Source organism: Rhodnius prolixus, unplaced genomic scaffold (assembly GCF_049639745.1).
Source record: "Rhodnius prolixus isolate KJV_2025 unplaced genomic scaffold, Rpr scaffold_8, whole genome shotgun sequence".
NCBI classification, from domain to species: Eukaryota; Metazoa; Arthropoda; class Insecta; order Hemiptera; family Reduviidae; genus Rhodnius; species Rhodnius prolixus.
The window spans coordinates 11,126,420-11,152,823 of NW_027411593.1; the positions used below are offsets into that span (position 1 = coordinate 11,126,420).

Sequence of the window (26,404 nt, forward strand, 5' to 3'; positions counted from 1 at the left end):
TAATATCGTTATTAACTATATAAGGTTTTATTCAACTAACTTATAGTTCAACTAAGACTTAAAACTTAAAGTAAAGTTTATTAAGTTAATTTTAGGGAGCGTTGAGGAGTGTAAGATGTAGTGTCGAGAATTGAGTAAGGTATGTTGAAATGGTTTGAACATACAGAGCTCAGGAGTACCCTAATTAAGTTAATAAAACTTACCTGTATAGTTTAAAGTTAAACAATTTGCCTCTCAGAAGAAATTTCAATCGTTCTTACTGTTGATATTTGGCTCTGTGGTTGGCAAACCACTCTTCTAGGGTGATTTATTTTAGAGGAATATCATCATCACAAATTTTCAAATTGAGTATCCTTTAACAATATCTATTTTGAGCTCCCTGAAGCGGAAAAAGTAGTTTTTAGAAAATGGTCAATATGTCTGGGATAAGGAGTAATAATGTTCGGTCGTGGCCGAGGACCCTCGGCCAGTTTGGCTAACTTCCGACTCCCGCGGTTCAGTCTCGCGCCCGCGCGCGTACTAATGTACGCATCCGCCTTAGTTCCCTGCTAGTCCTTGTTTAAGACGCTTCTCTGCTCACGCTTTTTGCAACTTAACGCCTCTCAATCCGCTACGCATCACTTCCGCTGACGCCTAGTAGTTCTCTGTGGGGCACTGCTTCACACGCTTCTGCTGCCTGCTTCTGGTGTTCTTCTCAACGCATATAGCCCGCATATTCCACCGCATCCATCGCATTTATTGCACTATTCCTCCTTTACTCTTCCGCTTACCTCATTTCCCCTTCCGATACGTTTCTCAGAGCTCAACACACGCACACACTTACATAAACATATATACGCTTCCGCACCACAGCTTCCTTTCCACTCATCGCTTCTCAGGCATCTAGTCAACATACCTCAAAGGGTAAGTACCTTCCCCTTTTTTCTTCTATTTCTTTTTTATTTTTTTTATATTCTTCTTTGTTTACTCTTATTTCGTCCAACGCCCAATTGGGCACCTCAGCATTTCGATGTAGGCGTTTCGCGCGCCTACAAATAAAATAAATAAATAAATATAGCAAAAAGACCATAGTTTATATTTCGATTTGTCCAAGGCTTTTTGCAACAATCATAGATCAGAATATTCTAGAGGTACAGTACACTTAGCAATACCCGATTGGTAAATTGGTTTTGACTTTAACCTATCTGTAACTAATCGATCAAAATTTCTTAACTCGAAGTACACATTATTAAATAGATTTCTCAGTTTTTCGAAATTATCTCAAAAATAATTTCCAACTTTTATTCAAATAATTGTTTTGTGAGAATTAGTTTTAGGGCATTTCTTGAGAGGGGTGATAGTAGAATTTCCCCTAAGTGTGATTTCATTGTTGTTTTTTTTTAAAAAAAACTAGGGTTAAATGTACATATTTTGAGATATCTAGTTTGCAGAAAATGTACATATTTTGAGATATCTAGTTTGCAGAAAATGTACATATTTTGAGATATCTAGTTTGCAGAAAATGTACATATTTTGAGATATCTAGTTTGCAGAAAATGTACATATTTTGAGATATCTAGTTTGCAGAAAATGTACATATTTTGAGATATCTAGTTTGCAGAAAATGTACACTTAGATAAGTTTGGGCATTTAGTACAGTTTTCATATCTGATTATTATTATTATTACTTTACATTTTTTGTTAAACTGAAGTATTGAATATTATTTACTGATATAAATATAAGGTAAGAATAAAATGGTAAAACTCTTAAATAAGTCATTCAGGAAAAACTAACAAATACGAGTAGAAAATTACAATTAAATTTACTCTAATTATTCTGGGTTTAATTGATGAGAAGTAAACTATTTATATTATTGAAAGGGAGAAAAAAATATTCAGAGCAAATTATAACTTCAACTTAAGCCAGTGATTTGAGGAGAACAAGTTGATTAATATGGCGTAGAAGGGTTTTGTCTGGTGGAATGAGTAAAATGGTAAATTAGGTCCTTACGGCCGGACCGTGCAGTCTGATAGCCAGACAGAATGTGCTATCCTGCCGTTTTTGCCGTTTAATGTACGTTGGAGTTGAATGTAAAACTGACGATTGTAGGTCCATTAGTTGAGTGTTGGGAATATGGTATATGTACGGGAAGAGCATAAATTAGAGGAGAAGGAGACAGACAAGAAAGGAAATAATTCCATGAGAAGTAGGCGATACTAAAAAAAGGGGAATGCCAAGTGTAGGGGACGTGCGAGGAGGCTTGCACGTTTAGAATATCGTGAAGACGAGGTGTAGTTAGTAATCAGACCACAGTGTTGCTTTCGCTACATCTCCGCAGTTTTTACCTTTTACTAATTGCTAGCTGGGACCAATAAACCAGGCTTTACGGCCTCTAAACTTCTCTCACTAATTGCCTGATTTAATTCTCGCCGGAGCCATTTGTCCGCCAGTAGGCTATACCTCCTCCTTCCTACTCCAAGGTCCAGCCACACCTATCTTCTTCCTGTTACTGCCTTCCGCATTATACGACCCCTGCACACTCTTGCAGCAGTCACCCAGCTTGCTGTATGTACTAGCGTGGCCACTTCTCCTCCAAAGCAATTCAACCACCTCTATTCTCTTTCTCACCCTTAAGCACATAACCATCCTTGTCACAGCATGGCTTTAATAATAATAACGGCACTTTCCATAATTTAACCTTAGTGAATAGTAAACCTATTCCTTATTCTATATTCTATAACTGCATACATTTTCTGCAATACCATATCAAAATTTAACTATTGAAAAGATAATTCAATCCTTAGAGTAATATGGGTTGTTCCAAAAACAATTCATCAATGAAAATAGTATTATATAAACATAAAATGTGGTTAGGTCAACAGTGTACGAAAATATCGCTGACTTTATTCAACGTAAACTCATGTTTATGTCTCGCAATACACTTGCTGGCTGAATACGGTTACAAGGTGTATGTTTGTGTTTTGAGTGGTACATGCGATTTCTGCATGAGTTATGTATGTTTCGGAATTGTATGTTATGTGGGGAGCCCACAAATTTAAGCAGAAAAACACAAGTATCCCTTTCATTTCATTTGTATTGGGAAATAATCATTGCTGAATAAAATATTATTCTAATAATTTAACAAATAATGCGTAAATAAGTAAAATCTTACAAAGAAACTTGAAATAGTAAAGAACATGCAACATGTCTAATAGTTAGGTTTGCTCAGTAATGTCTATGTGTTTGCTCCGGAATGACGTATCCGAGTTAAAGTTAATATGTTAAAATAGTTAACATTAGTAAGACCAAATAAACTCGCAAACGCTCTTGTTTACACATTCCGTACCAAACCCCACTGGCACAGCATGAATAAACAAACCTACATATTGCATGTTCTTAACTGTTTTATAGTTTTCTTATTAAGATTTTTCCTTATTTACGCATTATTAGAATCACATGTAAATTAAAAACAATTATTTCTTAACATAATTGTTAGAATAAATCACGGTTTCCTCCTTAAATTTGCGCGCCCCCCCCCCATACAAAATAAAATTACAACTTTACAATTCCAAACATTACTTATATATGTCCAAAATATACAGAACACTTAAAGACATTCTAGGTTTTATTAATTTTATTTTATTTCCCCCCCCCCCAAAAAATACGATTCATAAAAATTTAAATAACACACATGTTCATCATGTAACCTCCCTCAGTCAGTCTGCAAGTGTATTGTGAGAGACGTGGGCGTAGTTGTAGTCGAATTTTCAACACTTAATTTTATTAGTCTACCGCTGATTGTGGATGACATTAGAAACCGGTCAGGGGTAAAACAGGGAAGATACATGCTAGCACGGATAAAATCATTTATATAATCATAAACCATCAGTTAGGAAGGGAAGATTATTCTGGGATTCCCTGGCCTAACATTTAAGTTTTTCATAATGTGTGATGTAGCTATTTTTTCTACTATTAAAGCTACACTAAGTTGCTAGTCTGTACCTAACATCCTAAATCACCAACAATGTATGTTTTTTACTAACTCTTACTGGTAAGAGTTCAAATTTTCCATATCCAGTTTTTAAAGAAAATATTAGTTGTGTGATTACCTGAGTCAAAAAAAAGTGTTAGAAAGTAAGAAGGAACTCTTAGCTTAAAAACGCAGCTCTTGTATTAGTTCCAAAAGACGGCTTATGCCATTCCTTTAATAGTATTTTCTAATTTATTTTTCTATTTAACAAATGTGTATTATAATTATTATTTTGTTTGAGTTGAACTCTCTAATCTTTTTTAGATTGTTATAATATTGTGTTTCTTGATAATAACTTGTGAACATTGGCTGAGTAGACGGTCTACATTCGAGACTTGCCAAATACAGTAAGTAGATTTTAAGCTTCTGGCATAAAATACAAATTTATTAGTATATTGATAATGGCTCAAGGAAACCCGAAACGTTTCACTTAATATGTATAGAACGGATTGGACTGAACAGGCTTTTATACAACCCACGGAGAAGGCAAAGGATTCATGCCAGTCTCAACAACTTGCCAGTTTGCATGAGTTTCTCTTTCAAAAGCCGAAACTTCTCCGCCATGTTGAATTAGTATTACTTCGAGGCCGTGTTTACTGTTTCAATTAAATTATTATTCGTTAGAAAAATGTTAATAGAAAGTAAGTCCTTCCGACCCGTCTAGGATACCTAATTAGGTATTCATTTTGTAGTTTGGTTTTTAAAAATATTATAGTGATGTTTGAGGTTGATAAAGTCAGGAGTTGACAAATCTATTATTTATTACACAAATATTTTTAAATACATAATTATTCCTAATGATTTTATTGTAAAACATTTTTATCATGTTTTTTTTAATTTAAAAATGTCTTGATAAGAAATTATAGGGTAATCAATACTCGCATCTTTTCATATAAAGAATAACTTTAGAATGGAAACTAACTTGGTGTGCAGGGATGGCAATTCGAGCTCAAATAAAAATTAGCTTTAACACCTTGTTAAATAAACAGCTATTTTTATTATTAAATAAAATGTGAACGTTGAAGATAACTGGTCACTGTGTGTGGGTGTGTGTAGTATTTCTCTTGGCAGAGAGTAAGATCTAAAACAATACACCTGGGAGTCTCTGCACAGTCTTAAGATATTCTCTCATATCCTAGACTTAACCGACAAAGGATAGTTACTTGCAAGCCACTGGCATCTCAACCACTCCTTATACAGCTTTCCACAACCTTATATATACATATATGTACCACTTCCATGGAGTTATCTTCCCCGAGGTGATAATGCCACAACGGTATAAAGTTTAACTAATAACATTTTCACTACGAAATTTGTCCCAATGGGATTCAAACTCTGTGCGTGTATTATACAGGTAATATGGAGGATGCTAAATTAATTTTAATTTTATAAATAATAAATTTCTTGCACATTTTACAAAAATATCTTATAAATAACTAAATATAAATACAAGATTTCTACAACTTGAACTAAATTACTTTTTTGTTAAATTACTGGAATTCATTAATTACTAAATTAATTACATTACTAATTGTTACTTTTCCAAAAATATATACATGTAGTTTTTATTTCATTGTTGGATCAGTAAATATGGACAGCTTAGACTGCATGTAATATTATATTTAATACATATTAATCTCTAAGTTGGCTTTTACAGGATGAAGTGAAGATTGACGACTTAAACCATTAAAAGGAGTGTTCGGATTGGATTGCTTTGATATCTCCAGAAATGAATACAAACTTAATATTAATTTGGACATTTAATCCATCTCAGGAAAAGCAAGAGTTTTATGTATTGTAGATATATTTTTTGTTTTATACGTAGTGAAGCAATTTATATTGTTATGTAGAATTATATATTTGTTATTTATATATTATATCTATAAATTGAATGTTTGTAAAGAATTAAAATAAAATATTAAATGATTAAATGTTAGTTTCATTTAATTTATTAAAGATTGTAATAAATATGATTTTAAATATTTTGTTAAATTCACTTTAGTCAGAGCATTGAAATTATTTAAACAAATGCTGTATCTTAATACAATATTCTCGAATACCATCATGTTGACAAGTTAAAAGTTATACTTGTAAAATTTATATTAATACAATTATATTTTAATTAATATAAAATGTTTGTTAAAATGTCGTATTAATTTATTGTAAAAATGTGTATAACAAACTTTTAGAAAATAAAAAAGGAATTCATTAATAATATTTTATTTATTTTTCCTTATAATCACTATTTATATAAACAAATTAAAAAAACAACAAAAACAATAATTTAATAAACTAAAATAAGATTATAAATGGCTGCCAGGGTCTGGAGAGTGTGTAAGAGGAAGGTAAAATAATAAAGTGAAAATGACTGCCAGAGTCTTGAGAGTGTGAGCGCAAGGTTAAAAAAGAGCTGGGCTAGCCATCTAGAGGTAGGAAGCTAAAATAATAATAGGGAACTAGCCGCCAGAGTCTAGAGAGTAAGTAAGAGGAAGGTAAAATAATAATAGGGAAAATAGCCGCCAGAGTCTAGAGAGTGTGTAAACAGAAGGTAAAATAGTAGGAAAAATGGCTGCCAGAGTCTAGAGAGTGTGTAAGAGGATTAATAAAAGTGAAAATGACTGCCAGAGTCTTGAGAGTGTGAGAGCAAGGTTAAAAAAGAGCGGGGCTGGTCATCTAGTGGGAGGAGTTTACCAAACTAATGGGCGGACTCTTCGTGGCGTAGAGCATGGTTAAAAAAAGGCGGCGCTAGCAATCTAGTGGGAGGAGTTTACTGAAATAATGGGCGGACGTCTCCATGGTGATAAGACGCTCATATCATATGGTACCTCTATATATACGTGGACAAAAAAAAATGGTGTTCAGTACGACACAAGTCGTACTGCTTGATGCAGGGGGGTATTGTCGCTCGTCGCTCCAAATATATATCTTGTCAACACATCTTCTCCATCAAAAAATCTTGATAAAGTGTCATGTTGTGGTTAGGGAGATGTTGTCGCTTCGACGGTCGGAAGGCAAATGTTCTCCCCACCCGGCCCGGCCCGCGCGGCGAACTTTCTTATATACCCTCTGGCCGCGTCATATCACCATGACAACGGCTTTTAGATCCATCAGCTGTTACTAGATGTCATGCGCAGTGATATCTTAACCTTGCTCTCACACTCTCTAGACTATGACGGCCATTTTCCCTCTTATTATTCTACGTTCCTCGTACCACTCTCTAGACTTTGGCAGCCATTTTTCCTACTATTATTTTACCTTTCCCTAACACACTCTCAAGACTCCGGCAGCCATTTTCACTTTTATTATTTTTCCTTCTTCTCACACACTCTCTAGACATTGGCAACCATTTTCAATTGTTTTATTTTATCATCCACTTACCACTCTCTAGACTTTGGCTGCCATTTTCAAATTTATTATTTTACGTTCCTCTTACACACTCTCTAGACTTTGGGGACCATTGTCCCTAATATTTTACCATCCACTTACACTCTCTAGACTTTGAGTGGCCATTTTCCTTATTATTATTTTATCATCCTCTTTCACACTCTCTAGACTTTAGTGACCATTGTCCCTATTTTTATTTTACCATCCACTTACACACTCTCTAGACTTTGTGCGGCCATTTTCCCTATTATTATTTTATCATCCATTTTCACACTCTTAAGACAATTTTTTTTAATTTTTTTTTTAAATAATTAAGAGAGTGTAGGAAATAATAAAGACAATATTATTATCAATTATTAACTTTTTATTTTGTAAAAATTATTTACATTTTTTTTTACGACAAATTTGTATAAATTTTTACAAACACTATAAACAGATTATTTTATAAATCAATGAATTTTAACAATACTTAACAAATACAACTTTTAAGTAAAAATTCTTACATTTGATCCTGAAATCCTGCTGAACTCCAATACAGGAGGTATTTAATCTGAAAAACAAGATTATTAATGTAATCATAATAGCTGGTGACTCTCTAGACCTATTTAGAACTACCTTACACTTAAATTTAACCATGATGCTAACTCTCTAGACCAATATAGGACTGCTTCACACTTTAATTTAACCATGCTGGTGATTCTCTAGACCTATATAGAACTAACTTACACTTATATTTAGCCATGCTGGACATTAGCGTAAGATGGTCCTAAACAGGTCTTGAGAGTCACCAGCATGGTTAAGCATTAGTGTAAGGTAGTCCTATATAGGTCTAGATAGTCATTAGCATGGTTAAACATTAGTGTAAGGTAGTTCTAATTAGTTCTAGAGAGTAACCAGCATCGTTAAAGTTGTTATGGTATTTAAAAATAATCTAGTGATGATTAGGACTAATGATTTTGGGGAATATCAAGGTGCGGTCATAAATAAAAACAAATTTTTTTGCCTTATACGAACGTTTCGGTAATTTTACTACCTTCTTCAGGGTCTGTACAAAAGGAATATTACACTAATATAGATATAAATTGAAAACCATAAAAAATATAAGTAATTTAAGAAAAGATATATTTTCGAAATTGTCTAAAACATAAATAAATTAAATAAATAAATATTTGAAATCACTTACTGTAAAAACGTTTGCGTAGTTTAATGTTGAGCTATATCATCATAACCGTTAAGGGGGGTTCAGATAGTTTTGAGCCTCATCGACAAGTTGACCGAACGGGCGGGGGAGAGGAAGATGCGGAAGTGACGCAGGGAGATTTGCCAGAGACAGTAAGTGTCACTCTTTCGGGACGACGATTTAGAAAAGACTGATGGGTGAGAGATAGCAAGCGAAATTCAGAGGGGAGATACGTAATAGTGTTGTTTAGTTACTGGTATTAATTGCCATGTGATATAAAAAACGTATGTTGAGTTGAAATACTAAGTTGTATAAAAACCTAATAGAGTATCTGGAACAATCCTAGAGTTCTTTCCGTGGTAATAGTAGACTAATGGCTAATCATGATTAAATGTAAAACGCGATTAATTCATTAAATCATAATTTTATGCATGACTAAACAGTTATTCAGGACTTCTTACAAAATCTGTACTTATATGTAGCATTTCAACTTACATATAATACAAATAAAAACAAGAATATACAACGCACCAGTGTTCTTCGTTAGAATTGAAACCCACCAACCTGAATAAAGAAATACTTAACCAATAAATAAAATGCTTTATGTTACATAAGATAGAAGCAACATACAACAAACAATTTGGACACTTAAATATGAAGCAAAACATGTAATCATTGATTTTTCGTTCCAATGTCAATTTTAACTAAAACTGAGAAAAGATTAGACAACAATTTACTTCTAGCAAATCAAAAAATCCATGCTTTTTCGCCTTCCATTAGAAGAAAAAAATATATATGGGCTGTAAGCCTCTTAGAATAAGATGCAATAATTTATTATTTGAATATCCTCGCTCGTGAACACGTTTTCTTGCAAAACAATCATAATTTCTCGTACGAAGATAATAGAAATCCTGGAAAATGAAATACCATTAGATAAGTAAACTTTTATAAAAAGTGCCAGCACCTAGGTCTGATGATGATTACATAAGGGCCTAATGATTTTTCTTAAATTATTTTCCATTACTTTTATTTTTCCAATACCAGGAGGAAGATTGAGGCTGTTTGGAGAACAATATATGCTTCGAAATGGTGACAATTTTTTAGAAAATTTATCTGTTTTTCTAACCGTGTTGTCAGAATCGAATTCGGACTAAAACTTTCTGAGCAATAACATTTTTGTTGAATAAAAGTAATGTTTTTATAAAAACAAAAATATAAGTTACGTCACTATAGAACAATGGCAAATATGAAGTTGGACAATACGTTACTGAATTCCACTTTAGATGTACTACACACAATCGGCCTATGGACATTACTTGATTCAACATATAAATATTTAAACCTTTCGTTTGATTGCGACCATAAAACCCTTATTGTGGCAAACTTAGTTGATACCTAAGCGTAATATCAAACATTAACTTTCTAATTTTTTATTTTTTTTTACTTCTGATGGGTTCCCCACACATACACCTACCAATTTCTAAAAACACTAACGTAAACAGGGGCATTTGAATAAGGATCTTTTCGGAGTAAGTGAGATTAAAAAATAAACACACAATACGAGTAAATAAACTTAAGAACATTTTACAAAAGTTTTATATTTGCAAGGAACTGACAACATTGCGGCTGTGTCCACAATTGAAAGCAATCCAAGAAGGACATTTCTTACATGACCTAAATAAGAAATACCATGCAGCGGTACTGCCCTGTAGGGTTTTACGAAATAGATACCAAAAGGGATGAATACATTCCTAACATAAAGTGGCAACAACGTTAGAATATTTCTACTACTATACACGCAAAAAAATTAATACAAAAAATAAAATGAAAATATTTATTCATTTTTGTAAGTTTTCGGAAACTAAATGATACCGTATAAAAACTGTTAATGTCTCTTTGTAAATTTTATTTCTTTTTAAAGCCCTAGCAAATTTATTAAAACAACAAGAACAAAACTTCAAATATAGTAAATTTAAAATAACTACTAATTTCAAATTAAAGTCTCAGAATAAGGAAATCCTACGTTTATAGTTTCTAAATATTTCTAAGATTAAAAAAATTGCGTCTGTATTGCTCAAGAGACATAAAATTGAAGGCAGTTACTCCTAACTTCGCCGACGTTAAGAAACTTTTAGTTTAAAAAAAAAGTACCGAACGTCTCCCTAATGAATATTCTGATTAATCTGCTCATCATGAATGTAAGTCCGAAACAATAAACGGCTGCTACGAGCGGTACAATCATCGATAAACTAAATTTGTTAGATGGCTAGTAATCTACTTGATTAACTCTAAGAAAAGAATTTTTTTGGGTTAACTTTACCGATTAATCTTTTAAATCAAGCACACGTCCTTAATTTTGACAACCCAGAATAGCTAAACAAAAGCTAACACAAGTTCTGCAACTATTAAAGGTTGGAGTGGCTTACCTTTGTCAGTTCGTCCGCCGTTTTCATTGACCTGAATTTAATTTACTCTTGACGAGGAATCTTAGGTTTCTTAATTTAAACTTTTCTAGGAACATCCAAAATTTCAATCTTATTGCCTGAAATAGTAATCAAATTATTAATCCTTTAAAGAATTAATAATTCTTTATCTTCTCTTATCAAAGAACTGAATTAGAAGTTTTGTGTTAATCTAGATCCTAATGTACATTGCTTTCAACATTAAATAAAATACTGTTTTATCATAAATTTATATGGAATGCAAATATTTAATAAAATCACTGAGAATAATTCAAATCTATTATAACGACACTAAGCAGGCTTCAGAGCACGCCTAAGTGTGCAACTTCATGCAAACCGCATGCATTAGAAGTATTCCAATTACTAATAACTTTAACATTAACTGCAGCTTAAGCACAAATCCAATTACTTTAATAAATAAATAAATGCATTTAGAAATCGAGGTATTACGAGTGATTGGAAATGGGATTAAAAGCTCAAAGTCATTATTAAATAGATAGAAATTCAATAACAATAAGGGTACATTTAGATTATTAAAAATAAAACTTACTTAGCAATGTTATCTTTTTGTAGATGAATTATTAACTAATTCCAAAAACCAAAAAACTTTCATTATCCATTCAAATTCAATGAACTTTTTTTCTTTATTTTGCTTCTAGAAAAACTCGTTTTCTGAAAAATCTAGGATCCTACAACTTTAAGCATATCACCACAAACTGCCACTTCGCTTAATGTTCATTATAACAATATGATCTTTAACTTTTAACTGCCCTTAGCCCCCATTAGGTGATAAATGAGCGCCAGGCTAACCAAGTTCATAGCACTTGGTCAAAATTTAGCATGAATATTGGTACGTACCTACCTTACAGTTGTACCTTTTTTTATGAGAGTTCACCAAAAAAAAAACCGGCTATTCAATTGTAAAAGGCAAATCCAGCTATTAAAAACTCTGCTAACAATTCAAGGCAATCTATTTACACTGTGCTCTAGAAAGCAAAACAAGTATACAGACAAGAAAACCCAAACAGAAGTTATAAAATTATGATAAAGACTGCAAACCCAAAATTAAATATAAAACATTTACAATTGAACTCAAGATAAAATTTAGTATTAAATTAACATAAAATAATTCAAACATAACTTTAAAGCTCTATAACAGATAATAAAAGATAATGTAAAATACGGAGCACATGCTTGTGAGAGGAAGGTAATTGTAGTTAGAGCAGGTTACGCTAGGAGCGCTAGCGGTCCCAACCTAACAATTTGTATCACAGCTGACACTTTCTGTTACAAATAAACAAGTTGTCACTTTATTTGATTTTTCCAATGACTTTTTTATTTTTTTTTTAACTGAACATTTCAATAAAATAGGAATTCTTTTATGATATGCTGGGTTTGAAATCGATAATTTTTTTTTTCTCACAAATAATCATTATTTTTTATCAATAAATTTAAAAATCATGCCTGATTTACTGAAAAAATAAAAATCCATTTACATATTAATGATCACTCTCTGAGCGATACTTTTTTCAATTAAAAATAATGATTAATTCTTGATCGAAAAAATGTCACTCAAAAAATAAAAATCAGATAAAATTAAAATAAAATGCATTTGTTTCTCACTATTTGCAATGTTGTTAACGTAAATGTAATTAATGGAATATTAAATAGTATTAAAAACAAAAATGCTATCGGCCCTTTATTTCTCGCCTATAATTTTATTTTTATTATTATTTATATCTCTCGCCTTTTGCTCGTCTTAATTCCAATTGTTTAGGAAAGCTTACTAATCCCCAATGAACAATTCAGCAAACGGTTGATTCAAGATTGTCTCACTTGTCAGTGAGTTCACATCGTTTCAATTTGTAGCGTACAACTTGACGTTTTAATAAATAAATAATTTTTCAATATGCAGACGTTAATGATTTCCACCTCTTCTTTTGGGAAATTTCTATTTCTGATACTAAAAAATATTACACACAAATGATCATTTTTATTGATCATAATTTCGCTCAGAAACAATGATCAAGTTATGATTTTTTTCAACTGTTGATCAAAAATAAAAATCATAAAATGATTTTTAAAATTGCCAGGTAAAAATTTTGATCAGAATTGATTTTTATTTTATTTTTAATTATCTATTTCAAACCCTGATGATGTGATGTCATGAAGAACATGTATTTTAATTTTCTGGAAACAAATTTTCATTGATTATCAAATCCAATATAGAAAACAAGTTCATACACTCGTACATACTCTCATACATCAAGAGCTTTGATTCCAACACAGAAGGAGTGCGACGACCAAGCTTTATAGAACACTTCGTTTGAAACTTGCATGAATAGTATTTAATTTAATGAATCCGTTATGCCCTTGAATCTGAATAGAAATATTACAACTTTACGAAAAAAATTCATTGTAGATTGAAGTTATTTCCATCAAATACCAAATATACATAGGTTAAATATAACACATATGATAATAAATAATAAACAATGTACAATAACAAAAGAATAATAATATAATTACAAGGGAACCAGAAAGGATGTATAAAAATGTAATAAACCAAAAGAACTTCCATCTACAACCGGAGAATAGCAGTGGTTGTTTACGCATATAACAAACAATATCTAATTAAAATATCGCATAAAAAACTATAAAACATAGTTTTACCACTATTTTATCAAGATTTTTTTTTCCCCCCTGTAAACTGATCTTAAATTTCGTACTGCGTTTTCTGCTGGTAGTATCTTGTTTTTGATGACAGAAGTAAGGAGATTCCGGAGAAGTGTGAATGTTATATGCTAGAATACTGACCAAAATTTTATTAAGGGGCCTACTTTAAAAGATAAATTAATATCGCAAATCATAATAGAACAATAGCCGGGGTTAATTTACTTACAAATAGAAGAGTGAACAGAAAGAAAATTGAGGAAATTTCTTACGCCACAATTTGATTTAATTTGTACTACCTAATTACGCCTTTATATTGAACTCAAATCGAAAATAGTACCAAAATTAAGTACTAAGTTTTGAGCCTTCTTACGACTTTCATTGTTGAAATATCTGTGGATGTGGACACACACTCACCAAAATACACATCACAGTTTAAAGAACAAATGTTTCTATTTAAAGTAGCATTAACATCGTCCTTCAAAATATAGATAGACAATAAATTGCTTTATTTTTAAAAAAACATACATAATAATTACAATACATAATTTAAAAATTTTTCTGACATGGACTAATCCGTCTGCCAGGAGCTATTGCTAACAAATAAAATTACATCTATGGGATGTATCATCTCAGTATTACATCTCTTCAAAATATTATTTTGCCGAAAACTTTAATACCACAAGAGACACTCCCAGTATATTTTCAGTTTGATACTCAATATAATTCTCTTAATAAAAGGGGTAAACGTTAAAAATCTCACCTTATTTTTCAACTATTTCATATGTAGCTGGGCTTAGAATGGTATTTCACAAATACTATCACAGTGCTAGGTTTAATTTCTCACTATTTTGGATAACAGAGATTTCCGCTCATCCCACTATCGATACATTCACATTTAGGGATTATTAGATTAGATTAAATTCAACAGAGGTTGGCTAAAAAGCCAAGGCCATTCGCTCCAGAGGGTTCTCCACTTATTAGAGCACCTTCTCTAAAGTATTGCCTGTTTGCCTAGGCTCAGAAGTCTGTTGAGAAGCTCCTGGGCTAAGTATGGAAGAGAGGGAGGAAAGTATGGAAGTTTCAGTTCTGGTTCTTTATTTATCGAAAAAATTGATACATTACTGTAATTAATACACTAAAGTACTTATTTATAAAGTACTTTTTCGCTATTATACTTGAAGACAAGAGTATTTCTGTTACTCCACTGCGACTATGCTAATGGCTCCATTAAAAATGAAGGCCACTTCTAAGCGAACGACTTGAAAAACTGTGGGCATTATCTACAACAGCATCGAAGTGGATCCCACTGATGAGAATGAAGAAAGCAGGATAAGCTGGCTGAAGGATGATCTCTCACTCGCACAAAGAATGAAACTATCGCTCGCAATCACTTCTATAATCATATTATTAAATCATAAATTATGAAATCATATTATTAAAAAGATGATATCCGCAATCAGCTCGAACTTACTTAAGTGGCTCCTACAATAGATAGACTTTGGTCTCCCAGACATTACTCTCCAAGCATATCTGCCTTGAGTTTTTCGTCTCCATTCAGTCACTTCGATTTTAGACAGATCATGGTCCAAATCTTTACTCCAGCATTATCCCGGGCGTCCTCTGTTTCCTCTTTCCGAGGAATACCTCACTTGTTATTCTCTTAACCATCCTATCATCTGGTAGTCTTAAAATATGCATAAAATATATTATATTATATTATATTTATTTAAATGTAAATAAATTCTCATGGCTATGAGATGTATTTTTAAGAGTCAAATAAACATATTCTACAATTTATATTGTATTTTCTTTATTAAATACCATATTCTTTACAAATGATAGTTGCTTTTATAATTACAGCAAGTTTATTTATGCATGAGAGATTTAGTAGATTATGTGAGTAAGTTCAGGTAACAAAAATATATTTTTTTTTTTCAACCGTTGGTTTAGCGACATATGACTTTTTGAAACATCCCCAAGGAATATTTTAAAAGTATAATTCAATTTATTTGAAATGCCACTGTCAGTCAACGTTGATTTACTCTCATATATGTATACACTACCTTCATGTTCAGAATATATAATATTCTTGGGTATTGCTGTTGCCAGTATTAATAGACATATAGCTAGACTTAAATAAAAATCAATTCCTAAGAATAAAAAAAAAGAAAAAAGAAAGTTGAATGAAGAAAAGATTGATAGAAAAAGCTACATCAAGAGCTTTGACTCCAACACAGAGGGTTGTGTGACGACCAAGCTTTATAGATCACTTCGTATGAAACGTGCATGAATAGAATTTAATTAAATGAATCCGTTATGTTCTTGAATCTGAATAGAAATATTACAACTTTACGAAAAAAAATTTATTGTCGATCAAGTTATTTTCATCTAATACTAAATATAGGTTAAATACACCAAATATGATAATATATAATAAACAATGTACGATAACAAAATAATAATAATATAATTACATGGGAACCAGAAAGGATGTATAAAAAGTAATAAACAAAAAGAACTTCATCTACAACCAGAGAATAGTAGTGGTTGTTTACGCATATACGAGGGTCGTTTGAAAAGTCCGTGCAAAAATAAAAACTACTTAATTTTTTGGGGTAAACATTTTTTATTTTTCAACATAGTCTCCTTTTAGGCTTATACACTTCGTCCAACGCTGCTCTAGTTTGTTGATCCCTTCCGAATAATAGGATTTGTCCAAGTCTGAAAAATAGCCATTCGTTTCTGCAATCACCTCTTCGTTTGAATAAAATCTTTTTCCCGCCAACCATTTCTTCATATTGGGGAACAAATAGTAGTCCGAGGGAGCCAAGTCTGGAGAATAGGGGGGATGTGAAACGAGTTGGAACCCTATTTCCATTAATTTTGCGACCACAACTGCTGAGGTGTGAGCTGGTGCGTTGTCGTGATGGAAAAGGACTTTTTTGTGGGCCAATCGTGGGCGTTTTTCTTGCAGCTCGGTTTTCAAACGGTCCAATAAAGATGAATAATATGCACCTGTAATAGTTTTACCCTTTTCCAGATAGTCGATGAGGATTATTCCTAGCGAATCCCAAAAGACAGTCGCCATAATCTTTCCGGCCGAAGGAACGGTCTTCGCCTTTTTTGGCGCAGATTCCCCCTTGGTAACCCATTGTTTAGATTGTTCTTTAGTCTCAGGAGTGTAGTGATGTATCCATGTTTCATCCACAGTGACGAAACGACGCTTAAAGTCCTGCGGATTCTTTTGGAACAGCTGCAAACCGTCCTTGCAACACTTCACACGATTTCGTTTTTGGTCAAGCGTGAGCAATCGCGGCACCCATCTTGCGGATAGCTTTGTCATGTCCAAATGTTGATGCAAAATATTATGTACCCGTTCATTCGAGATGCCCACAGCACTAGCAATCTCACGCGCCTTCACTCTTCTGTCATCCATCACCATATCATGGATTTTATCAATGATTTCTGGAGTAGTAACCTCAACAGGGCGTCACTTGTGCCCATATGGCCGCTCCGAAAATTTTGAAACCACTTATAAACTGTTCTAATCGAAGGTGCAGAGTCACCATAATGTTTATCAAGCTTCTCTTTAGTCTCCTGAGGCGTTTTGCCTTTCATAAAGTAGTGTTTAATCAACACACGAAATTCTTTTTCGTCCATTTTTTTGAAAATCACTCGACTTCCTCGATTCAAACGAATGCCAAACACAAAGAAATAGACCGATCTGGCTGAAACTTGGTGTGTGTTCTTCCAAGAGATGCTACTAACTAAACATAACCTCGATACGCGCCAGTGGTGCTATCTCTCTGATTTTGCACGGACTTTTCAAACGACCCTCGTAATAATATCTAATTAAAATAAGGCATAAAAAACTACAAAACATAGTTAAGAACACTATTTTATCAAATATTTTTTTCCTGTAAAGTGTTCTTAATTTATATGCTAGAATACGGTCAGACCAAAATTAGAGCAAACTGACTGGAATGAAGATTTTATAATTTGTAAAAAGTTTGGAAGGAGGTCTTAGAGCTTTAATAGCACCCAAAATTTCGAACTAAATCAATATAATGTCAATTTTATTTTATTTTATTTAGAGGGAAAATTGGTACTTAAAATACATGTGCATAGAGAATTAAATTTACGTCAATTAAAAGTCTAAATTGTAGTAAAAGGACCAAAGTGGATTAAAATAAAAAAATCTTGTTAATTCCGGCAATTTAGGAAAGAAAAAGAGAAATCTTTTGGGGGCGTTATTATAAGGATGGAAATTTAAACGATCATTTCTAAAGTTAAAAAGGGATGGATAAAGAGACAAGGTAGGAACGATGTAGGGGGCTACTCCAATGATACGTGTGGTAGTATATGTATGTGCATGTGTGTGTGTGTGAGGGAAAGAGAGATTGATTTCAGCAGCCTCTATGGGCTAGGTCGGTTAACGGACAAAAGTGAACTGACGCCCAAACGAGCCACACTGCATGGGTGCCGCTAGTGCGCGTATGCTTACTAGATTAATGACATCCAGGACAAAAGAGAATGTCTACGTGAATGTATTTTAAAAAAAAGTGGTGGTGAGGTAATCCACATGCAAAATACTACATACAACCTAGGTTAGAAACAGATATACCATTGGTTTTTTAAAAAAGGCAAAAACTCGCCGACATGAACGTAAAAAAATTTTGTCTGGACTCTGTTCTTTTCATCCCTCCCATTTCTTTTTTTTTTTTTGAAAAAAAAGCTCTTTAAAATACATGAACGCACACTCTGATTCTAACTTATACACAAACAGACTCACATTCACATGTAAACGAACGATTACTAAACTACACACAAGCATACACACACAAAAAAAAACATTTATTATTTAACTTAAATGTTTTGAGGAAACTTACTATTACAAAGTCAAGAGAACGAGACCTTTTATAATAAATAAATAAAACGAAAAAGAGAATTTAATAAATTATTCAATAAATTTTATATTAGCCAAGATCAAAGAATCTAAAAACTAACTAGAAGTAATATTAAGCACTACTTGATGGTGAATTTATTTTTTAACAGCTTTTGCATTGTTCATTACAAAAAGAATTGGTGATGGAACATGGGAAGCAATGTTTGTGCACGAAATTTGAGGGGTTCTAAAAATAAACACAATCGATTCTTCATTCAGGCTTCATTTGAATTTTTAGTTGTTATAAATAGCACCAAAAAAATCAATGGATACACAGATTTGCCTACCTTACAATCTCGAGGCTACATCCCGGAGCTTCGGCCAATAAAATTTTTAAAAACCTTAATTTCCCTACAACTAATAATAATTCCCTTGATTCGTCTTCAAAACTTAGTTAATCCCTCTATGCTTTAAACTCTTAGATAGTTCCCAGCACCCTCATGAAATAAAGCATTCATTCCATTTCACAGAAACTTTCAAAATCATTACCTGTCAATAATCCCAAAACGTAAGGGCGCCTCTTCAATAACTAGCTTTATTTAGCCCACAAACACTTGGCTGAAAAACTATGGGTTGTAAGCATTCTTAATCATGTTTATATTAAACAAGATGTATATGCTATGGAAAGCTTGGTTAGATCCTACCATTCTTGGGATTACTGTTTCGGACATTTTCTCTTCGTTAATCCAAAAGACATCCTCAATGTCCTCCATCAAAATGAATTCTCAACTCCTATCATTACAAAAAACAAAAACTCCAATTTACAAAAGAACTTCACTTCCTGGATACCAACTTAATCCCTAAAAGCTCATCACTTACTATCAGGACCCCTACTCCGACTTCTTAACCAATTCGCATCTTACATTATATTCCAACCACAACAGACGTTCCAGCAAAAGAAATTAACACGGCTGGCTAACAATTTGTTAAAACGTGCCATTTCTCTATTCCATCCCACTTGCCTTGAAGAGAGCAATAACCCACACTGTTCTCCAACGTTATTTCAAAAACAAACTATGATAAAAGAAAAAATAACTATGGAAAATGCCATCACCAACATTGCCCTACTTCCAGCAACAACGAAGTCTGCCATAACTTCCAAACGCATATCCATTCCCTCACGGTCTCTCAAAAAAATCAATAAACTTAAAAAATTTACCCTAAACTGAAAATTTTCTTCAACATGTAATACATCTATTTGAAATGCCACATACGCAGTAGTATGAGCGTGCCATTACTTATAATGGTTAACATTAACACTAACTAAATCACAATATCTAACTGGGATACACACTAAAATAACCCAAACAAGACTCACCTTTTAAACTCTTACCTGGCTTTTTCTTATTCCTAATCCAGGGATAGTAGGCCCACTTGGTCCAACGCCGACAGGTATAGGACGATGAAGTTCATGTCCAAAGCTGAAGGCACTCTTCCTTATTTCAATTCTTGGCTTCCAATGTGTCGTAACATTAAATTCTAACGACTGCCAATTCGAAAATCCGCTAAATGTAAAACAATACAAGGTTTACTTTGATTCGATAAAAGTTCGGTGGCTGTCAAATGTGTTGTTAGCTATAGATGAGGTTATTGTTGATCAGTTCAGAAGATTCAATTGGTAGCTAACGGGTGGAAAATTACATTTGTTTAGTACAAATGTAATTGGACTAAACTATAACTGAATAATTGGCTAAACGGATGACTTATGGAGTAACATCGTAAATACTGCGAGAAGACTGAATTTGGAGCAGTAGTTTAGTGTCAATACTCTGACGCTTGATCAGCTTTTATTGTTTCAGTTTTAACCCTATACAGCCACTTTTTCAAACTTTTGAATTTCCTTATTTTGTGATCACTACATTAATCTCGTTTAAGTATTCATCCGGTTTCTCTGTTTAGTGAACATGTGTTAAATAACACTGAAGCCTTTTTCTACAAAGAACCATGTACGGAATGTTTTCAATAAATTGAATGTTATTTTCCACATATTTGGATATAATGGTGATATTTTGTTATTTGTTTGATATTTTGATCTCTACCAACAATTAAAAACAATAAAGAATGACATCTTACATTCAACAAAGATTTAATGAAGTCATCTTGAATCAAACTCATCAATCGCTAAAACATTGTGTCAATATTTATCGCCAAACTTGATCTCTTTCGTTATAATCTATTCAGAGAATTTTATTTTATGAGAGAGTTTTATCAGCAGCACGAATTTATCAATAATTATAAAAGATGATGTAACTAAGGAGGAGAAAAAATTTTTCAGTATCAAATATGATGTAGAGAGAAGAGGGGGATATAAATATCTTAGGCCGAATAACAAAATATCACCATTATATCCAAATATGTGGAAAATAACATTCAATTTATTGAAAACATTCCGTACAAGGTTCTTTGTAGAAAAAGGCCTCAGTGTTATTTAACACATGTTCACTAAACAGAGAAACCGAATGAATACTAACAATAACATAACTGTTGGGCAACAAAAAAACGTTATCAATAAATTTACTTACAAAAGTGGGTGGTGAGTTTAGAAAAGTTGACTGTCTCAGTTCTATTCTCACCAATTTCCTTTAACCATTTTCTGAGCATTGACAAGCTTTCGACCTAGGGATTAGATCATCTTGAGGACTGTGGATTACATTTTACAGGAACAGATTAATAATGTACATTAATTGGTAAATATTTGCAATAGCCCACGGAGGTGTGGCCTAATATCGAAGTGATTTCAAATTCAAATATAAATAAAAAACATTTCTTAATTTTATACTTACATTTAAATCTGGCGGGCTACATTTTAACAGCGAATCAAAATCATTTCGAATTACTACATCAAGATTGATAATTTTATTTAAAATACCGCACACCCTTCTAACTACCAAACCACCCTTAATTTTATAGTTGAATCACATCAATCATTACAATCATTACAAAGAACATCATAAAAAGAAACTTACCATATTCAGTGCAATCCCTATCCTGAGGTTTATTAGGTAAACTTGCTCACACAAATTATGCGTTCGTTGCTTAACAAAAAACTCATAAAAAAAAAAGACTATTTTGCTCCTTATGAACCAAAAGCCCTTGCGTACACTTCAATAGCACGGTCTTGTTTAAGAACTTTCGTATAACCATTCATGGCAAATGAAGTCAAAGAAAGAGACACCAAAGATATGGCTATGCAATGTAGAGGGTACAACTAACTTGAAAAATGATTAGTGTGGCGGGAACAAAAGTAAAAATAAATGAAATAACTGTGGCGGGAAATAATAATGAAAGTTTTTAAACAGTTTTACTTTACTGCGCACGCACTTAAAATAAATAGGCCACACCTCCGTGGGCTATTGTGAAGATTAACCCAATTTTATTTTATGGGGGCTTCGCCCCTTCTAACTACCAAACCACCCTTAATTTTATAGTTGAATCACATCATTCATTACAATCATTACAAAGAACATCATAAAAAGAAACTTACAATATTCAGTGCAATCCCTATCCTGAGGTTTATTAGGTAAACTTGCTCTCATCAATTATGCGTTCGTTGCTTAACAAAAAACTCATCAAAAAAAAGACTATTTTGCTCCTTATGAACCAAAAGCCCTTGCGTACACTTCAATAGCACGGTCTTGTTTAAGAACTTTCGTATAACCATTCATGGCAAATGAAGTCAAAGGAAGAGACACCAACGATATGGCTATGCACTGTAGAGGGTACAACTAACTTAAAAAATGATTAGTGTGGCGGGAACAAAAGTAGATATAAATAAAATAACTGTGGCGGCAAATAATGATGAATGTTTTAAAACAGTTTTACTTTACTGCGCACGCACTTTAAATAAATAGGCCACACCTCCGTGGGCTATTGTGAAGATTAACCCATTAATTTCATATAAAAAATAGTTCACCCAAAAATTAATTACCTTATACTATTGACAGTTATAATACTTATTACGACATTGTTTTATGTTCGACATGCCTTCTTGCCAGTCTGCCTACATACTATGTACTGAGTGAAGTAGGTTGCAAATGTTATATAGTAGGTTTATGAACATGTCAGTGTTGCCTAGTCACAAAAATGTTTTGAGTTTTAAACTGGCGTATTTGTTGTTTAGATTGTTCGTGTTTGTACTTTATTTTTTGTCTCTGATTTTTAGTACTTTTGTATTTGTGAAATCGAACTTGTGATGATATTTATGTTTTATTTGAGGAAAGTGCTGTAAGTTTTTTTTTTAATTTGTGTCGTACTTGGAACAGTATTTTTTTTTAAATACTAGAATGTTTCTATATATTGTTTTGAGACAGTCTTTGCATTCTATTGGCAATATTCTTTCATCCTTTAGGATTAATGAATCAGTCGCCAAACACGATGAACAATACTCCTCTACAATAAAAAAATTACCTTTTACAAACTTTACATTACACTGAAAAAAGTTCTAAATACGTATATGCGAGTATGTGTGTGCAAAGAGTTTACAGGAAATCCTATGAACCCATTTTGGGGAAATCTCAAAAAAGAAGAAGGAAGAAGAAGATGTGATTGTTCTCACAATTCTTGGCTGATTTCTCACAGCCGTAAATGTTTTTCTCACAACAGTAAGAATATCTATCGTTCTTTACTAGCAATGTGTCAAAAAGGAAAAAACTTTAAGAAAAAATTAAATTTTATTTTAATAATTACGTTTGTATTTCATTAATGCTACTTATTGTTTGTAGTTATTTATTATACTGTTGTATGAAATACTAATAAACAAGTAATTTATTCTTTCAAACATTGATTTCCTGAATAATAATCAATCTACTAGTTGACTTAGTCCCAAAGGAACTTTATATTACAGAGGATAATTAGAAGTGAATATTATTAAACGGGATTATACAAATTCCAAGCGGTAGTATGAGTTATTTCTAAGTAAACAAATTACTGAACACAGCCAACTGGAGTGCAAAGCTGGGGGACGTACGGCTTTGCTAGTTGAGAAAGCAACTAAATAGATTTCCATAATTTTAAGCGAACTGTACGCGAGACAGAGATGGCAAAATTGCTGGCTGCCAAACTAGAAACGGGGAAAGTTAACGCAATCAAGATGAATAATTATACATTAATCATTGATTTAGATTCTAATTACTTAGAATGTAGGGTAAATGTTCTTCTGCGGATTATTAACTGTAATTGCCGATGACACGGTATACTAAATCAAAATTACTCCGAAGTGGGATAAGGTTACTGTGATTTTTAATTGAAATAACGAGTATAATAATAATATAGTACAATATACTTCGAAACATAGAAGGGAAGAATTTTTTTATTTATATATTTTTTTTTTTTTTTTTTTTTTTTTTTTTTTTTTTTTTTTTTTTTTTTTTTGGCATTGGCTTCCGCCATACAGCCAGCATCGTCTAGGTGCTTATCACTAGAATATCACTCACTCTCCATTCTTACCTACAAATACATTCGCTTCACACATTCATCCCTCTACTATATACTACTATTTACATACAAACTTACAACTAATGGATGGATCAGTACTCTATATTCCTGCCATCCTTATAGCTTAACCAAAATTAAAATCACGTAATCCTTCTCTAAGCATTTTCTTCCATTCATTCTAATTCGGCTATAGCTTTTAAACACATTCATATTTCATTGCTAGCTCTGCTATCGACTTAAGCACATAAATGTTGGTGGAGAATATAATGTCTTCGTAGCGAAATGGTGCATCTAAATACCTGTATATATCGTCAAACATTCGTTTCCTTTCTACCACATAACGTGGACATATCATTATTACATGTTTGAAATCCTCCTCCTCATTGCAATCTACGCAAAGAGGAGAGGACCTTTTGTTGATCCTGTGTAGATACGATCCGCACACCGCGTGGTACGCTCTCAGCCTGCTTATTGTCGTAACAACCCATTTATTAGTGACAGTTCCCTTAAACCATGGTTGTCTAGGTAACTGATCTGCCATAGTTTTATAGAATCTACCTTTATCACCATTATTGTAATCTGTCTGCCATTTTTGTAGTGCTGCTTTTGCAATTATACCCTTGATATCGGTGTGTGGTAATTTATAATTAGCCATTTCCCCACTATTGGTGGCTTCCTTTGCAAGTATATCAACAATTTCATTCTCTTTTATACCACAATGACCCCTTACCCACAAAAAATTAATGCAGACCCCTTCTCTTTAAAAATGGCAATAGTTTCTACAATCTCTGCGATAATGTGATTCATTCCTGTAGACTGGTTGTGTATATGTGATAATTTACACAACGCACTCTGGCTGTCACTAATAATGGTATATTTTTTCTCCGACAACGAATAAATATATTTTAAAGCCGTTAAAATAGCAATTAGCTCCGCTGTATAGATGGACGCCTCATCTTCTAATTTAATTATCGTAAAATAGTTCCGAACCGGATCATACACAGCACATCCGACTTTATTATTGATTTATATATATAAAAAAAATGAAACTCAAGATCCCTCAGAAACAATATCTTATCAACGACTGTTTAAGAACTGATATCATCTTATTCAAGGTAGTCTGTTTTGTTCTTTTCTTCCAAGAAAATTATTTGGTAGGGGCTCCTCGTGGGAGTTAGTCTAAGATCTATAAAGTGTAGCCAACCTTAAATAGTTGGTCTTAGATAATTAGAACAGTTGTACTAAATCCTAATTTACGTTATTCAAGAATAGCTGTTCATTATTTTTGGTGACTGAATCTTAGTTTCAATGGGATGGAAAAATTAATGCCAGTTTCAGTCATTATAAACTTTATTATGCCGAACTTTCGACCTAGGGACTAGGTCATCTTCAGGGCTAATTTACAATATACTGTTTTACATCATTAGAGAGTTGGTGTGTCTTCTGCCTTGTCTGTTCATGGACTGCTAGGACTGGATTAATGCCAGTTTCAGTCCATGAACAGACAAGGCAGAAGACACACCAACTCTCTAATGATGTAAAACATGTACATTGTTAATTAGCCCTGAAGATGACCTAGTCCCTAGGTCGAAAGCTCGGCAGAATAAAGTTTATCATGGACTGAAACTGGCATTAAGTAATTTAAGAAATTAATTTTTTACAGAAAATAGTTAAAGGAGATGGAATTTCAGGTAATATTATTTAAATGGGTAAAAATTGTTGGAGGCTTTCAGCGAGGGGGAAAAAAATTATAGAATTGGTATCCTGAATATTAATTTCCCTCTAGGACATTCATACCGACAACTGCTAATTTTCCTCAGTGGTTTTTAAACGGAATTCTCAGTTGGAATTTCCTGCTTTTAGATGATTCATGAAAAAAATCTATCAACCTTTTAATAGATAAAATAGATTCAGCTCTACTAGTGGTTCAATCGAATAAAGGACTCACAGAACTACAAAGCTTTAGCCACAATAAGCCTTGCAATGGAGTCACTTAACTGCAAATTTTGCAAGCAAGTTTAATGATATGGAAAAACATGATTATACAATTTTCCCCTCATGTTTAAAGTGGCTTGCAAACGGTACAAAGGTGATTAAAAGGAATTAAGGACAACAACAAAAGGGAATTGCCGTTTTAAACCAGGTGAATTGAACTTAATATTAAATTAATAGGAGTGGAATTTAATGGTTGTAGGCGGTGGGAATCTAAGAGATTTATAGTCAATACACTCACCATTATCTTCCACTAAAAAGGGCTTAAATACATTTGTGTTTTGAAGCGACAGACTCCTAGCATGGAGACAATAGGCTTTGA

At 32.7% G+C, this 26,404-nt stretch overlaps 2 protein-coding genes and 1 long non-coding RNA gene across 13 annotated transcripts in view; 1 reads left to right on the top strand and 2 right to left on the bottom strand.

Annotated features, from left to right (window-relative positions):
• The window catches only part of LOC141450850 (cyclic GMP-AMP phosphodiesterase SMPDL3A-like), a 577,559-nt gene that overhangs the window by 246,175 nt on the left and 304,980 nt on the right, over positions 1 to 26,404 (bottom strand). The gene's annotated exons all lie outside the window — the stretch shown is intronic.
• LOC141450852 (uncharacterized) lies at positions 3,681 to 6,097 on the top strand. The gene is made up of 3 exons (XR_012456358.1): positions 3,681 to 4,031; positions 4,275 to 4,357; positions 5,668 to 6,097. It is a non-coding gene; the product is annotated as an uncharacterized lncRNA (long non-coding RNA).
• On the bottom strand, positions 9,254 to 25,546 carry LOC141450851 (uncharacterized). Of its 10 annotated transcripts, none has more exons than XM_074121702.1 (7): positions 22,586 to 25,546; positions 22,142 to 22,367; positions 21,180 to 21,297; positions 19,991 to 20,162; positions 15,184 to 15,396; positions 11,587 to 15,105; positions 9,254 to 11,116 (listed from the first exon to the last, which is right to left on the bottom strand). In XM_074121702.1, exon 1 carries the CDS (start codon positions 24,743 to 24,745, stop codon positions 24,287 to 24,289), a length of 459 nt encoding a protein of 152 aa, XP_073977803.1. In that variant the 5' UTR covers positions 24,746 to 25,546; the 3' UTR covers positions 9,254 to 11,116; positions 11,587 to 15,105; positions 15,184 to 15,396; positions 19,991 to 20,162; positions 21,180 to 21,297; positions 22,142 to 22,367; positions 22,586 to 24,286. The 10 variants fall into 10 exon arrangements, with proteins under 10 accessions (XP_073977803.1, XP_073977808.1, XP_073977805.1 ...); XM_074121707.1 differs by having other exon boundaries at positions 9,254 to 9,485; positions 11,001 to 11,116; positions 11,899 to 15,105; positions 22,142 to 25,546; XM_074121704.1 differs by having other exon boundaries at positions 9,254 to 9,485; positions 11,001 to 11,116; positions 22,142 to 25,546.

What these genes read in the sequence shown, in the direction of transcription:
- LOC141450851 (XM_074121705.1), bottom strand. Translation starts at nt 24,745, where the DNA reads ATGGCTAATTATAAATTACCACACACCGATATCAAGGGTATAATTGCA.